We start from the raw sequence: 17,389 nt of genomic DNA, 5'->3' as shown, positions 1-17,389 counted from the left end.
GGATCACTCCCATTACTAGGAGGTCTTGCACACAGCGTAGGAATGCCTCTTTCTTTATCTGATTTGCAGATAACCTTGAAAGATGAAAACTCCCTTGTGGAGGGGAAGCTTTGAAGTCCAGAAGATATCCCTGAGATATGATCTCCAACGCCCAGGGATCCTGAACATCTCTTGCCCACGCCTGGGCGAAGAGAAAAAGTCTGCCCCCTACTAGATCCGTCACCGGATAGGGGGCCGTTCCTTCATGCTATCTTAGAGGCAGCAGCAGGCTTTCTGGCCTGCTTAGGTTTCCAGGCCTGCTTAGATTGAGCAAAAAGTTCCCTCTTGTCTTGAAGCGGAGAAAGTTGATGCTGCACCTGCCTTGAAATTTCGAAAGGCACAAAATTAGACTGTTTGGCATTTGATTTGGCCCTGCCCTGAGGAAGGGTATGACCCTTACCTCCAGTAATGTCAGCAATAATTTCTTTCAAACCAGGCCCGAATAAGGTCTGCCCCTTGAAAGGAATGTTGAGTAATTTAGACTTTGAAGTCACATCAGCTGACCAGGATTTGAGCCATAGCGCCCTACGCGCCTGGATGGCGAATCCGGAATTCTTAGCCGTTAGTTTAGTCGAATGAACAATTTCAGACAATGGAGCTGTATGGATGGCCTCTTCCAGGGCCTCAACTAGAATGCCGCCGCAGCAGTGACAGGCGCAATGCATGCAAGGGGCTGTAAAATAAAACCTTGTTGAATAAACATTTTCTTAAGGTAACCCTCTAATCTTTTTCTCCATTGGATCTGAAAAAGCACAACTGTCCTCAACCGGGATAGTGGTACGCTTTGCTAAAGTAGAAACTGCTCCCTCCACCTTAGGGACAGTCTGCCATAAGTCCCGTGTAGTGGCATCTATTGGAAACATTTTTCTAAATATAGGGGGTGGGGAAAATGGCACACCGGGCCTATCCCACTCCTTACTAATAATTTCTGTAAGCCTTTTAGGTATTGGAAAAACATCAGTACTCACCGGCACTGCATAGTATTTATCCAGCCTATACAATTTCTCTGGCACTGCAATTGTGTCATTCAGAGCAGCTAATACCTCCCCAAGCAATACACGGAGGTTCTCAAGCTTAAATTTAAAATTAGAAATCTCTGAATCACGTCTCCCCGAATCAGAGACGTCACCCACAGACTGAAGCTCTCCGTCCTCAGGTTCTGCATATTGTGACGCAGTATCAGACATGGCTCTTACAGCATCTACGCGCTCTGTATCTAGTCTAACCTCTGTTTCAGACATGTTTGTACAGACTAGTAATGAGACTAGTAAGCTTGGAAAACACTTTAAAGCAAGTTAACAAGCAATATAAAAAACGTTACTGTCCCTTTAAGAGAAACAAATTTTGACAAAATTTGAAATAACAGTGAAAAAAGGCAGTTACACTAACAAAATTTTTACAGTGTATGTAACAAGTCAGCAGAGCATTGCACCCACTTGCAAATGGATGATTAACCCCTCAATAACAAAAACAGATAAAAAAAACGACATAGACGTTTTTTAACAGACACAACAAAACTGCCACAGCTGAGCTGTGGATTACCTTCCCTATAAACGATTTTGGAAGTCTTTTTAGCCCTTTAGAGATGTCCTGTAGTATTCATGGGACTGCTGAGGGAATCTGGACGATTCATTTTGTAATTTTAACTGCGCAAAAAAAGCGCTAAAATAGGCCCCTCCCACTCATTATTACAACAGTGGGAAGCCTCAGTTAACTGTTTCTATGCAGAAAATAAGTCAGCCATGTGGAAAATTATGCCCCAATAAGTTTTATCACCAATGTATCTTAAAAAACGATTAAACATGCCAGCAAACGTTTTAAAACATCTTTTTTGAAGAGTAGGTATCTCTATTGATAAGCCTGATACCAGTCGCTTTCGCTGCATTTAAGGCTTTACTATATTACTTCAGTATTAGCAGCATTTTCTTAGTCAAATTCCATTTCTTAGAAAATTATTTTACTGCACGTACATTAATAAGCCTGATACCAGTCGCTTTCACTGCATTTAAGGTTTTACTTACATTACTTCGGTATCGGCAGCATTTTCTTAGTCAATTCCATTCCTTAGGAAAATATTTTACTGCACATACCTTAGTTGCAGGAGACCCCGCACGCCATTCCCTTTCTGAAGTTACCCCACTCCTCAGAATGTGTGAGAACAGCCAATGGATCTTAGTTACTTCTGCTAAGATCATAGAAAACGCAGGCAGATTCTTCTTCCAAATACTGCCTGAGAAAAAACAGCACACTCCGGTGCCATTTAAAAATAACAAACTTTTGTTTATGAGAATACCGTCAGCTACCTTCTCAAGCTTGCTCCTGTTTGTGTAAAGGGTCTTTTCATATGCAAAAGAAGGGGGAGGGGGGGAGTGTCTTATTTCCCACTTGCAGTGGGCTTTCCAACTACCTTTTCAACAGAGCTAAACTGAGAGCTTCTAAGTAAGTTTTTAAACCCTTTTATACTGGATTTTTATATCAGTATCTGTGCATCTTATTCTTTATAGTACTGTCTATTACATGTAGTTATATGAAAATGAGTGTATACTGTCCCTTTGACACCACGTGCCTACGTATGCAGCGGAGGAGTGTGATCAGCTTCAGAAAGAGCACCCCCCCCAAGAAAAACATCAAATTAGTCACCCTCACTCTAGGGCTAGGCATTGTGTAGATGACTGTGTCGTTGTTTAAGCAATCAGGGTGGGTGACACTTTTGTTTGAAAACGGCCTAGGCAATATTGCCTGAGATACTGAAGTGAAAAGGATTATACTCCCAGGAGTCTTTGGTATGAGAACCAATTCAGTGTTTAATAATAACATTAGCTGTATTCCATTTATAAAAAAGGCTTCCAACCCGTGAATGCAGTGGTAAAATGAACCCTAGAAACCCTCCCTGTGATAGTTTTTTTGCACTATATGCCATAGACTTCTCAGGGCAAGGTTTAATTAATAGGGAAGGACTCAATGCTAAAGGAGTAAGTGCCAGGTGTGCTAAGGTCAATGCAGGGATTATTGGAAAACACTTGATCATAATAGGCATGGCAGTACAAAAATAATCTTGTGCCCCAACTCTTAAGTGCAGGGTTTCTAATAGTACAGGGTTAAAAAAAAGTATATATAAAACGCATGAAACAGCTAAAAGGGCTGGAGGCTAATTGGTTAAGTTTGAGGGTTGACTATAAAATCAATAGAGCACAGCTAAAAGGGCTGGCAGCTAATTGGTTAAGTTTGAGGGTTGACTATAAAATCAATAGAGCACAGCTAAAAGGGCTGGCGGCCAATTGGTTAAGGGGAAAAAAATATTCTCAGGCTGTTTGTATGTGTGAGGCATGATCACTGGTGTGAACACAACTGCCCCCACCCCCCCCCGAATAAGTGTAAGTGGCAAAGGGTGAATGCATTTGTTAAATACAGCCAGTAAGAAGCTGTACTATCTGCCCCATAGAAAGCTCTCCTCCCAGGCCTCAGGTACCAAGCTTCAGGTGAAAAAAAGACTCCTATGGGTAGCAAAGGTGCAAACACTACAATGGGGAAGTCAAGGATCTCCCGTTCTTACTTGGGCCTTACCTAGAAATTAGTGTAAAGCCTGCAAATATTAAGTTAAGAACTCATGAAGAACCATGAACATAATTTGCTCTAGGGGAAGGAGTGAAGCTCAAATAAACATTACACAGGGGGACAGGAAGTCTCATTTATCCTTAGAACATATACAGTTATAAAAAAAAATACTATCAATCAATACCAATACTTCAACACTATTAGTAGGTTACAGGAGTCTTCTGATAAACATTGGAATCCAATCAAACCTAGGAATCACTTCATGGCATAATTGGTTAATTTACCAATAAGCTGACATTAAAAAAAAACAACTATCAAGCTAATAATAAACCTGACCTTTTTTGCCATGGTCTTTATGGATTTTTTTTATTTTCTGTAAAATTCTCTAAAATCAATTATGCTCCTTAAATAGACTTGTGCTTTTATTTTTTAGGTCTTATATGAAAGAATAGCTAGAGATGAATGTTGTGTCAGTTCCCTGGCAACAAACAGTAGGTTGTAAAGTAAAAAAAAAATAGAGATGAAATACAAGATAAACTGTTGGATCGAAAACTGAATGATAATATATAAAGCAACAAAGGGATACAAAGTAGACTGGATACACGATCAGAAGTGACATGGTACAAAAACTACATTTACAGAAAAATATATCTAGGGAGAGATTTATCTATTTGTGAGCAGAAAGTATTCACAAGATGTGGACCTGTCTGCACTTTATCGCAAATTATAGGGTGGATATGTTCCTCATATTTATCATTGCATGAGGGAACACTTGAGGAATACCACCCATACCCTCACGTAACCAATTACGTGAGAGTAGGGCTTGTCAATCACCCTTAGAGAGTTTATAAAGCAGCGAGTTTAAACCGCTGCTTTATAAACATCAGTATATTTAGTGTATTTAAAGTTGAAATCATACTGTTTTAATACATGAATACAAGAATTTGCAAAGAATAAATATGTTTCTTACCTCCCATCCGCTCCATAACAGATCCCAAAACTAAGCCAGCACACGTTTCCATTACAATTACTTTACTTCCAGCATAAATATTCCCTAATGTTAGCAACTGCGCCAGGGTATCATATCGGAGGTTGCTGAAAATATAAAGTAAAAAAAGAATATACATCATAAAATGAACTCATACACTAACAAATGACAGCCATACAAATTCATTACTCCTATTTTAGATCACAGATCATAACTAAATTATATATTCTACAAGATCATATATCATAGAAATATACATAGAGGGGTGAAAAAACAGCACTATAGGTTAACATGAATAGACTTTTTCTCTCCTAACATTTAAACAGATGTAAAACTTAATTTTTCTTCTTTCAAGAGACATTAAACACTTAAATGCTAGATATGATATTTTAAAGGAAAAAGATTAGTCTAAGAATAATATGAAGAAGTATTTTTTAAAGTTTCACATTGAGAAAATAAGTGTAAACTTTTAGGGCCAGATTACAAGTGGAACGGTGTTTTGCGCTCCAACGCTAACTCTGCTAGAAGAACGCTTTTTGAGCGCTCGTATTACAAGTTGAAAGTAAAAAAAGTTTTAGCTCGTGTGATAGCCCACTTTGTGCATAAAACGAAACTTAGGATATTGCGCGCAAGTTAACATCCTTCTCACGCACAAACTTGATTGCATATTCTCAAGTGTGCTATCCTTTGCAGTGCTTTTTTCTCTAACACCTGAGACCTTGTATCTTTGAGACCTTATAAATTTCTTGTGCAATTTTTTTTAAAATAATTTTTATTAGATGGTGTTATGAGTGTGACTATGTTGTAATTTATTTATGTGTTTGACACTTTTTGTTTCGCACAACAGTTTGCCAGAGCTCTGAGTATATGCTATTGTGATGCGCGTTAACTTCAATTGCTCTCAATTTGATAGCGTTTACTTTCAACTTGTAATACGAGCGCTACACCGGATGCATCCACAGTCACGATAAACCCCTTTTCTTTCATGTAATTGGCAAGAGTCCATGAGTTAGTGACATATGGGATATACAATCCTACCAGGAGGGGCAAAGTTTCCCAAACCTCAAATGCCTATAAATACACCCCTCACCACACCCACAATTCAGTTTTACAAACGTTGCCTCCTATGGAGGTGGTGAAGTAAGTTTGTGCTAAGATTTCTACGTTGATATGCGCTTCTCAGCTTTTTTTGAAGCCCGATTCCTCTCAGAGTACAGCGAATGTCAGAGGGACGTGAAGAGAGTATCACCTATTGAATGCAATGATTTTGATAACGGGGGTCTATTTCATAGGTTCTCTGTTATCGGTCGTAGAGATTCATCTCCTAACTCCCAGTACTGGTTTGGCTATCTGCTATATGTGGATGGGTGTCTTTTTTGGTAAGTATGTTTTTTATTACTTAAGACACCCCAGCTATGATCTGGCACTTTATGCATTTATATAAAGTTCTAAATATATGTATTGTACTTATATTTGCCATGAGTCAGGTTCATGTATTTCCTTGTGCATACTGTCAGTTTCATATTTAGGGAAAATAAACATATTAAGAAATATTTTTCTTACCTGGGGTTTAGTATTTTTTCAAATTGACTACATTTTTTCTTGAAAATTGCGGGCAGTACTAGGCCCGCGGGTGCGCCAAATGCTAGACTTTATTGCGTCATTTTTGGCGTGAGAATTTTTAGGCATGAAAAGTACATCCGTTGGCGCAAGTTCATCATTTCTGGCGTCGTAGTAGACGCCGAAGCCTTACACGCGGTTGCATCGTTAGTGACGCAAGTGTGTCATTTCCGGATATTGTTGGCGCCAAGAAAATTTCAGTTACGTTGTGCGTCATACTTGGCGCCAATTTTTTTCATTAATTTAATACCCCATTGCTATTTGCCTCTTGCCTTTATCTATGTCAGAGGGCTATGCTGTTTGAATTTTTTTCCTATTCCTGAAACTGTCATATAAGGAAATTGACAAATTTTGCTTTATATGTTGTTTTTTATTTTACATTTTGCAAGATGTCTCAATCTGATCCTGTCTCAGAAGTATCTGTTGGAACTTTGCTGCCTGATGTCGGTTCTACTAAAGCTAAGTGCATTATATTTCCGAATGTCATTGTATTGGTTATCATGATTAACTTTTACATGCAGATATTGTGTCCATCAGTAAATAGTACATTTCCTGTTGTTGTTTCTTCAACTTTTAATGTACATGTTATACCTATGAAATTTAAAGAATTTGTTACTGATTCTGTTCAGAAGGCTTTGTCTGCTATTGTGCCTTCTATTTAATATAAAGTCTTTTAAAACTTCTCATAAGGTTGATGAAATTTCAAATAACCGACAACATAATGAATTATCCTCTTCTGATGAGGATCTATCTGATTAAGAAGATCTTTCCTCAGATATTGACACTAACAAATCTACTTATTTATTTAAAATGAAGTATTTTCGTTCTTTGTTAAAGAATTGTTAATTATTTTGGATATCGTGGAAACTAGTCCTCTTGTTATTAGAACTAGTAAATTCTGTTTTTAAACCTCCTGTGGTTACTCCAGAGGTTTTTTCCTGTTCCTGATGCTATTTCTGTTATGATTTCTAAGGAATGGAATTAGCCGGGTACTTCTTTTATTCCTTCTTAAAGGTTTAAAAAATTGTATCCTTTTACCAGCAATTTCTATAGAGTTTTGGGAAAAGATCCTCAAAGTTGATGGAGCTATTTCTACTCTTGCTGAACGTACCTCTATTCCTATAGAAGATAGTACTTAAGTTCCTTTAGATAGGAAACTTGTATCTTATCTAAGGAAAGCTTATTTATATTCAGGTCGTCTCAGGCCTGCAATTTCTTTGGCTGATGTTGCAGCTGCATCAACTTTTTTGTTGGAGATTTAGCGCAACAAGAACTGGATTCTGATTTATCTAGTATTGTTCGCTTACTGAAACATACTAATCAGTTCTGATGCCATTTTTTTATATTATCAAGATTGATGTTAGATCTATGTCTTTAGCTATTTTTAGCTACAAGAGTGTTGAGGCTTAAATCTTGGAATGCTGATATGACTTTTTAAGTCTAGATTGCTATCTCTTTCTTTCCAAGGTAATAAGAGACCTTAGGGTAAATATAAAGCTTCTAAATCGTTTTCGTTCTTTTTGTCAAAAAAGGAACAAAAACCTATTCCTTCCCTATGGAATCTGTTTCCAATTGGAAACCTTCATTAAATGGAATAAATCCAACCCATTTAAGAAACCAAAAGCCAGCCCCTAAGTCCGCATGAAGGTGCGACTCTCATTCCATCTCAGCTCAGATTAAGGATTTTTTCAAGAATGTATTGGATAAATTCGGTCCAAAATCAATGGTTTCAGAGTATTGTCTCTCAGGGGTTTCGAATAGGATTCTGAGTAAATCCTCCTGTAAGAAGATTTTTTTCTCTCACGCATCCCAGCAAATCCAGTTAAAGCTCAGGCTTTCCTGAAGTGTGTTTCAGACCTGGAGTTTCAGGGGTAGTCATGCCAGTTCCTTTTCAGGGACAAGGTCTGGGGTTTTATTCAAATCTATTCATTGTCCCAAAGAAGGAAATTTCCTTCAGACCAATTCTGGATCTGAAAATTTTGAATCGTTATGTAAGAGTACCAATTTTCAAATGGTGACTTTAAGGACTGTTCTGCCTTTTATTTAGCAAGGACATTTTAGGTCCACAATGGATTGCAGAATGTATACCTTCATATTCCGATTCATTCAGATCATTATCAGTTCCTGAGATTCTCTTTTCTAGACAAGCGTTACCAATTTGTTGCTTTTCCATTTGGTCTAGCAACCGCTCAAAGAATGTTTTTTAAAGGTTCTTGGTGCCCTGCTTTATGGAAACCAGAGAGCAGGGTATTGCGGTGTTTCCTTATTTGGACGATATCTTGGTACTAGCTCAGTCTTTCCGTTCTGCAGAATCTCACACTAATCAACTAGTGTTGTTTCTTCGGAAACATGGTTGGAGGATCAATTTTCCAAAACGTTTCTTGATTCCTCAGACAAGGGTCACCTTTTTAGGTTTCCAGATAGATTCAGTGTCCATGACTCTGTCTCTAAAAGACAAGAGACGTTTGAAAGTGGTTGCAGCCTGTCAGCACCTTCAGTCTCAGTCAGTCCCCTTCAGTGGTTATGTGCATGGAAAACTTAGGTTTCATTACTGCAGCACTGGACGCGATTCCCTTTGCTCGTTCTCACATGAGACCTCTCCAGCTTTGTTTGCTGAAAGGGGCTTTTTTGTTCAGCTAACCTGGACTATGACCTCTACAGATGCAAGTCTTTCAGGTCGGGGAGCTGTTTGGGGATCTCTGACAGCACAAGGGGTTTGGAAATCTCAAGAGGCGAAATTACCAATCAATATTTTAGAACTCCGTGCAATTCTCAGAGCTCTTTAGTTTTGGCCTCTGTTGAAGAGAGAGAACTGTTCATTTATTTTCTAACAGACAATATCACATACAGTAATAAGAGCAGGTATTGGCGCACCTCAAGACACATGAGACCACAAATTATTTCACATATTTTAACTTTTTTCCATTTTTTCCTTAATGCTGCAAAAATTGCCTTCTTAATATATCATAATTTTTTTAATTTTTTTAAATAAAGATGGGATCTTAGTCACACAATATGGCCATATTCTGCTCAGCCAGTCACCACTTACAAGGTGTCCCACAAAAGACTGGTCCTAACTCTAAAATGTTAGCCAGGCTAAACTCAAGAATACAATTCTAATATATCAAAATAGAATTTCCAATCTCTTATCCAGACTGCATGGGATGAGGCTTCCTGGCTACATGTTATTACACATACTTCAAACTTGTTTCCCAATGCTGCAAAAATTTGGAAGACTTACATTTCATGGTGTTCTTCTCATAAATTCTCTTGGCATTCTTTTAGAGTTGCTAGAATGTTACAGTTTTTTCAGGATGGTTTGGATAAGGTTTTGTCTGCAAGTTCCTTGAAGGGACAAATCTCTGCTCTTTCTGTTTTATTTAAAGTAAGGAAACCCAGAAAGTGATAGGCAGTCTATAATATATTAACAACAAAAAGGTATCAAATAAAGTGCAAGGTGCTAAATAGAAACTCTCAAGTTCCTTGGTATATCACTCATTTACTCGCTCCAGCGTGGACAATGGAGATCTCACTCACCCAATCCTATGGAGAAGGCGGGTATCGCCATTCACGGCTGCAAGTTCAATCCGGACGCCTCTAAGGGGGCACGGCCCAATCTCGGCCAATGGAACACACTCTGGAACGAGGCAGAGATCCCTTGCTCCGCCTCAACTTATTCCAGATACTTGTTCCTCCGATAGAATGCAGTATCCCTCCGCCAGTGACGTAGCAAAAAACAGTTCCTGCTTGCAATAGGGAACTGCCAAATGTAGAACAGCACACAATGCAATCCTTTTTGAAGAGTATAAGCTCGTAATGCACAGCAGGAAACAGCCAAACTCCGGACAATAATAACTTGAAAAGAGGAAATGTGGGCTGTTTCCTTAAAATTAATTCCTTTATTTATTCAGATTAAAATCGGCAAACACAGCAAGGATAGGGTATGGTGTAGAAGGCGCAGCACAGTCTGGCTTACGCGTTTCGGATGAAATCCGTAGTCATAGCCTACTGTGCTGTGCTCCACACCTGTTTAAAACTAGTTAAAACAAATGTGATTGGCGCACACATGAAAAACAACGCCTTCAAGTTTAACCAATACTAACAGTATGTAAAGTTAACCCACTAGTGTAAGAACCGCACATTGCAATACATTGTCTGAGCCCATACAAACGTAATATACATACTGTGATAATTATGTGAATAACCAACATAGTGTTATGCATTACAGACAAAATGTCAAATATTAAGGGTTAGTGATTAATTATATATTATTCGAAATTCTATTGCCCAAATAGTGCGCATAGGAGACTCTATTAATATATCCTCATTCTTTAAGAGTTGAATCATTGCTCTTATCCTCTCTAATGCACTGATGGGCAACAGAATTCAAACAGTACCCTCAGTATAAAATACCACAATAGTTGATATCATATGTCAAAAATAGATAAATATATTAACAAATCCTATAAAAATGAAAACATGCAATAAGCAAATAATTTTAATTTTAAATTTTAATTTTAAATGAATAGTAACCTGTCAAATACTATATGTTTTAAAGATGTCTTGGCAAATCGTCATCATAATAACATATGATAAAGACAACAAGCAGACAAATAGGACATCCCCATATAGTAATTTAATGTGATTTGATACAGGTTAAGCACACATGACCAACCGATGAGTCTTACATGATAATAAACTAGGAGATCATTGGTAGGTGTATTACGAAATACCATAATACTATTCCCACAGGTTCATTACGTCATATCTTGAATTTAGACCATCAGGCACCCGAGTGCCTAAGGTAAAAATCCAAAAAGCTTCGCGTCTGGCTAGCAATTGGTCCAAATTTCCCCCCCTCACAGGTCTAGAAACTTTCTCAATAGCACACCATGTAAATCCTTTGAGGTTATTATCATGGTAGACTCCAAAGTGTTGTACTATTGGAGTCGTGGATCTCTTAGTAGAGAAAGAGGAAAGATGTTCCCTAATTCTAGAGTTCAGGTCTCTGGAGGTGAGTCCCACATATTGAATCTGGCACAATGTGCATTCAATCATATAGACTACCGATTCCGTTTTACAATTCATACAGGAATTGATTTTGTAGCTTTTCCTCGTTTTTGCACTCACAAATTCCTTTGTCACCTTGGCATAATCACAGGGCTTGCACTTCCTGTGACCGCATCTATACATCCCAGTATGTACCAACCATGATCCCCTCTCATCTTTGTCAGTTTTTAACAGGGTTGGCGAGAGAATAGAGCCCAATGTGGGGCTCTTCCTGTAGGCACATCTGAGCCCTTGTCGGACTGTATCAACCAATTTATCCTCTGCCTTTAATATTGGAAAATGTTTCCTAATAATCTCACATACCTGAGGATATTGGGTACTGTGTGTTGTAACAAAAGTAATTCCCTGTTTGGTTGTACTGTGCTTATCTTTAGTTTTCAGTAAGCTCTCTCTAGGTGTTACCTGTACAGATTCTCTTGCCCTTTTGATCACTTTTTTGGGATACTTTCTCTCTTTTAATCTCATCTCCAATCTTTCTGCCTCCTTGCAAAAGTCCTCATTGGAGGTACAGTTCCTTTTAATCCTGGTATATTCTCCTTTGGCAATGGCAAAGGGAACATGTCTGGGATGACAGCTTGTTCCTAAGAGTAAGGAATTCCCTGAAATGGATTTTCTGAAAATCCTGGAAAGTATTCTGCCATCTGAACTGCCCTCCAATGTAATATCCAGATAGTTAATAGAACTCTGACTCGCTTCAAAAGTGAAGCTTAGTCCAATATCATTATGATTAAGATAGTCAATGAATCCCTGAATGTCAGACTGATTACCCGACCAGATGAAAAGAAGATCATCTATGTATCTCCTATAAAAGGAGATACATTTCTTGTAAGGGTTTCTATCTCCAAAGATGTGGTAGAACTCCCACCAGCCCAAAAAAAGATTGGCAAAGGAGGGAGCAAATTTGGCCCCCATGGCGGTACCACATCTCTGGAGATAGAAAACATCCTCAAATTTGAAAAAATTGTGTGACAAAAGAAAAAGGGTGACCTTCAAAATGTACTTAATGAAGTCATCAGAGTAATCTGTATTGTATTCCAGAAAAAAGGCAATGGCCTCTATCCCTTTAGAGTGTGGAATACTGGAATAGAGCGACACTGCGTCCACTGTGAGCCAGATAGATTGTGGTGTCCATCTTACATTATCCATAACATTAAGGATATGTTTGGTATCCCTAATGTAAGAATGGAGAGTGACAACGAGGGGTTGAAGGATTGAGTCCAACCACTCTGACAGATTACCTAGAAGGGATTCCACACCACTCACTATAGGCCGTCCCTGGACACTTTCCAGGGATTTATGTGTCTTAGGTAAATGGTGGAACAACGGTATTTTCGGACAATCAACTAACAAATAGTCCATTGTTGCCTGATCTACAAAACCTTGTTCCAATCCATCATCCAAAAGATGTACTAATTTGGAACGAAAGTGAGTGGTGGGATCTCTTTGTAAAACTAAGTAATTATTCTCATTACATAGTTGTCTGTGGCCTTCATCTATGTATTGTTGTCGGTCCATGACCACAACCATTCCACCTTTATCGGAATTTTTGATCACCAGACTAAGGTCCTCTTTAAGAGAGGCCAAAGCACTCTTCTCAGCAAGAGACAAATTAAATTTACTTGGGGGCTGATTGGCCTTTAGTTGTAAAAGATCCCTTTCGACCCTGTTGTAAAATGTTTCAATGACTGATCCCCTGTTCTGAATAGGGTAGAATTTAGATTTCTCCTTAAATTTGGGACCCATGTTGCGACTACCCGAGTTCCCCATTGATTCTATTTGCAGCTGTTGCAGTGTGACTGTGTCACATTTATGTTCAAAATCAACTGGGTCCCCGGTATCAGTATCAACATGGGTAACTGGCACATCGGTATGATCAAGTGTACTCAATCCGTGAAAATGTTTCTTCAAAGTTAAATTACGTGTTAATTTGTTAACATCCATAATAGTTCTAAATACATCAAAATCTATAGTGGGTGCAAATTTTAAACCTTTGTTCAAAACACTATATTGTGCAATACTAAGCTGTTTAGATGATAAATTAATGACATTGCCTACAATCTTGGAATCGATTATTTGTATTTGGTCTGTGGACGAGGTTCCCTCAATTGATACTTGTCTTGATTCTTCGTATATTGCACTTTGGGCTGTGTATTCTGTTTGTTCTGTTTCCCTCCCCCCGCTGATGCATCTAGGTCTTGGGGAAAAACCTGATTGATGGCTAGAGTGTCTGGTCTGTTTTGAAAATACATATTAGGTGCTAATTCTGTGTAGTTACCCTGTTTGGGTTTAACTGCTACTGTGTTGTGTTGTACATAGCCTTGATTAGTGCTCATTATACCTGTGTAAGCTGTTTGGGGAATATGTACAATATTAGGAGGGGCAGTATCTTCGAAATCTGGCCGTGTTTGTTCACTAATGATCTCACCCTCACTCGATCCCTCTGAATCACTACCAGAGAAGGTCACATTCTTTTTATTATTATTGCCACGATTTCTACTACGATTTCTATTGCCCCTCCTCCTACGGCCAAACCTAGGTTGATTTGCCCTAAAATTCCCCCTGGCACTTCTATTCCATATGTACACAGAATTGTTAGAATAGTCATATTTGTCCCTAATGTATTTGGTATGTTTTGTCTCCATGATCCCAGACCTCCCCTTGGCAACCAACTCTTTCAAAGTTTTATCAAATCTGGCAAAATCATTATGACTGCTCCTCCTATTCAATTCTATCTGTAATTCATTAATATCTGCTCTAATGTTATCCAACAACTTATTTTTATACTGTATAAGCAATTTCATAAGTCTCATAGAGCATTCAGATAGTACATTGTTCCAAGCATCTATAAAGTCTTTATCTTGTGCATCCACGTCAAAGGTCGGAAACTTGTATAGCCTTAATCCCCTCGGTATCATACTCAGACTCAAATATTTTTCTAATGTCCAGATATCCCACTGGGTTTTAGATTCTTTAAGTAACAATGTCTCCATTTGTTCAAAAAAAGTGCTCAGTGCTAATACTCCTTTATCCTCAGAGAAAATCAATTCACAATCTGTAGGCAAAGTCGTACGTGCAGTTACAGGCATCAGTGAGTAAAAGGCCTGCTGTGTTTCCTCCATAACTGTGCTAACAAGTCTTATTAAAAGGCTGAACCAATATCACAAAACTGGGTGTAGGTATGTCCGGTAATACCCAAAAGAGATAAATGTAAAGTAAGGAAACCCAGAAAGTGATAGGCAGTCTATAATATATTAACAACAAAAAGGTATCAAATAAAGTGCAAGGTGCTAAATAGAAACTCTCAAGTTCCTTGGTATATCACTCATTTACTCGCTCCAGCGTGGACAATGGAGATCTCACTCACCCAATCCTATGGAGAAGGCGGGTATCGCCATTCACGGCTGCAAGTTCAATCCGGACGCCTCTAAGGGGGCACGGCCCAATCTCGGCCAATGGAACACACTCTGGAACGAGGCAGAGATCCCTTGCTCCGCCTCAACTTATTCCAGATACTTGTTCCTCCGATAGAATGCAGTATCCCTCCGCCAGTGACGTAGCAAAAAACAGTTCCTGCTTGCAATAGGGAACTGCCAAATGTAGAACAGCACACAATGCAATCCTTTTTGAAGAGTATAAGCTCGTAATGCACAGCAGGAAACAGCCAAACTCCGGACAATAATAACTTGAAAATTAATCACTAACCCTTAATATTTGACATTTTGTCTGTAATGCATAACACTATGTTGGTTATTCACATAATTATCACAGTATGTATATTACGTTTGTATGGGCTCAGACAATGTATTGCAATGTGCGGTTCTTACACTAGTGGGTTAACTTTACATACTGTTAGTATTGGTTAAACTTGAAGGCGTTGTTTTTCATGTGTGCGCCAATCACATTTGTTTTAACTAGTTTTAAACAGGTGTGGAGCACAGCACAGTAGGCTATGACTACGGATTTCATCCGAAACGCGTAAGCCAGACTGTGCTGCGCCTTCTACACCATACCCTATCCTTGCTGTGTTTGCCGATTTTAATCTGAATAAATAAAAGGAATTAATTTTAAGGAAACAGCCCACATTTCCTCTTTTCAAGTTCTTTCTGTTTTATTCACAGAAAGATTGCTAAACTTCCTGACATTCACTGTTTTGTACAGGCTTTAGTTCGTATTTAAAGGGACAGTCAAGTCCAGAAAAAACTTTCATGTTTTAAATAGGGCATGCAATTTTAAACAACTTCCCAATTTACTTTTATCACCAATTTTGCTTTGTTCTCTTGGTATTCTTAGTTGAAAGCTAAAACTAGGAGGTTCATATGCTAATTTCTTAGACCTTGAAGACTGCCTCTAATCTGAATACATGTTGACCACTAGAGGGCATTAGTTCACATGTTTCATATAGATAACATTGAGCTCATGCACGTAAAGTGACCTAGGAGTGAGCACTGATTGGATAAACTGCATGTCTGTCAAAAGAACTAAAATAAGGGGGCAGTCAGCAGAAGCTTAGATACAAGATAATTACAGAGGTAAAACGTGTATTATTATAACTGTGTTGGTTATGCAAAACTGGGGAATGGGTAATAAAGGGATTATCTTTCTTTTTAAACAACAAAAATTCTGGTGTTGACTGTCCCTTTAAGCCTGTCATTAAATCAATCTCTCCTCCTTGGAGTCTTAATTTGGTTTGGAGGGCTTTTCAGGCTCCTCCATATTGAGCCTATGCATTCTTTGGACATTTAACTACTTTCTTGGAAAGTATTGTTCCTTTTGGCCATCTATTCTGCTAGAAGAGTTTCTGAGCTATCTGCTCTTTCTTGAGAATCTCCTTTTCTGATTTTTCATCAGGATAAGGCGGTTTTGCGGACTTCATTTAACCTAAGGTTGTGAATTCTAACAACATTAGTAGAGAAATTGTTGTCCCTTCCTTGTGTTCTAATCCTAAGAATTCTTTGGAAAGATCTTTACATTCTTTGGATGTGGTGAGAGCTTTGAAATATTATATTGAAGCTACTAAAGATTTCAGGAAGACTTCTAGTCTATTTGTTATATTTTCTGGTCCTAGGAAAGGTCAGAAAACTTCTGCTATTTCCTTGGTTAAAGCTTTTGATTCTTCAAGCTTATTGGAGTCGGGTCAGGCCCCGCCACAGAGAATTACAGCTCATTCGACTAGATCAGTCTCCACTTTGTGGGATTTTAAGAATGAAGCTTCAGTTGATCAAATTTGCAAAGCGGCAACTTGGTCTTCTTTACATACATTTATTAAATTCTACCGGTTTTGATGTTTTTGCTTCTTCAGAAGCAGTTTTTGGTAGAAAAGTTCTTCAGGCAGCTGTTTCAGTTTGATTCTTCTGCTGATGTTTTAAGTTTTTCTTGACATTTAAAGAATAAACTTATATTTTGGGTTGTGGATTATTTTTTCAGCGGAAAATGGCTGTTTGTTTTTATCCCTCCCTCTCTAGTGACTCTTGCGTGGAGTTCTACATCTTGGGTATTGATATCCCATACGTCACTAGCTCATGGACTCATGCCAATTACATGAAAGAAAACATAATTTATGTAAGAATTTACCTGATACATTAATTTATTTCATATTGGCAAGAGTCCATGAGGCCCACCCTTTTTTATGGTGGTTATGATTTTTTTGTATAAAGCACAATTATTTCCAAATTCCTTTGTTGATGCTTTTTACTCTTTTCTTTATCACCCCACTACTTGGCTATTCGTTAAACTGAATTGTGGGTGTGGCGAAGGGTGTATTTATAGGCATTTGAGGTTTGGGAAACTTTGCCCCTCCTGGTAGGATTGTATATCCCATACGACACTAGCTCATGGACTCTTGCCAATATGAAAGAAATGAATTTATCAGGTAAATTCTTACATAAATTATGTTTTTGCTTATGCGCCACGCATAGTCTGGCTTTTAGTGTCTATAAAGCAAAGGGCGCTGCCATGTTGTAGCTTAGGTTTCTTTCTCAGTTGTACTGGTAGTGAGAAAGATGAGGCGCTGGAGAATTGACCCTGCTAGACTAATGTATTCCCCTCTAAGAAAACAGTGGTTGATATGTAGTGAATGTAGTCCAGCGCTAGATTAGCACGGGTAGAGTATTTAGTTAA

General features: G+C 38.4%; 1 protein-coding gene across 1 annotated transcript in view; it reads right to left on the bottom strand.

Annotated features, from left to right (window-relative positions):
- Nucleotides 1-17,389, bottom strand: part of TRMT6 (tRNA methyltransferase 6 non-catalytic subunit) — a 254,263-nt gene that overhangs the window by 169,068 nt on the left and 67,806 nt on the right. Inside the window, exon 6 of the mRNA XM_053712179.1 lies at nt 4,565-4,689. Coding sequence (XP_053568154.1) covers nt 4,565-4,689 — 125 coding nt within the window. The remainder of the gene's footprint in view (nt 1-4,564; nt 4,690-17,389) is intronic.

This window comes from Bombina bombina, chromosome 4 (assembly GCF_027579735.1).
Source record: "Bombina bombina isolate aBomBom1 chromosome 4, aBomBom1.pri, whole genome shotgun sequence".
Lineage (NCBI taxonomy): Eukaryota > Metazoa > Chordata > Amphibia > Anura > Bombinatoridae > Bombina > Bombina bombina.
Note: the sequence above shows the minus strand (reverse complement) of the source record. Positions and strands in the feature narration are given on the sequence as shown.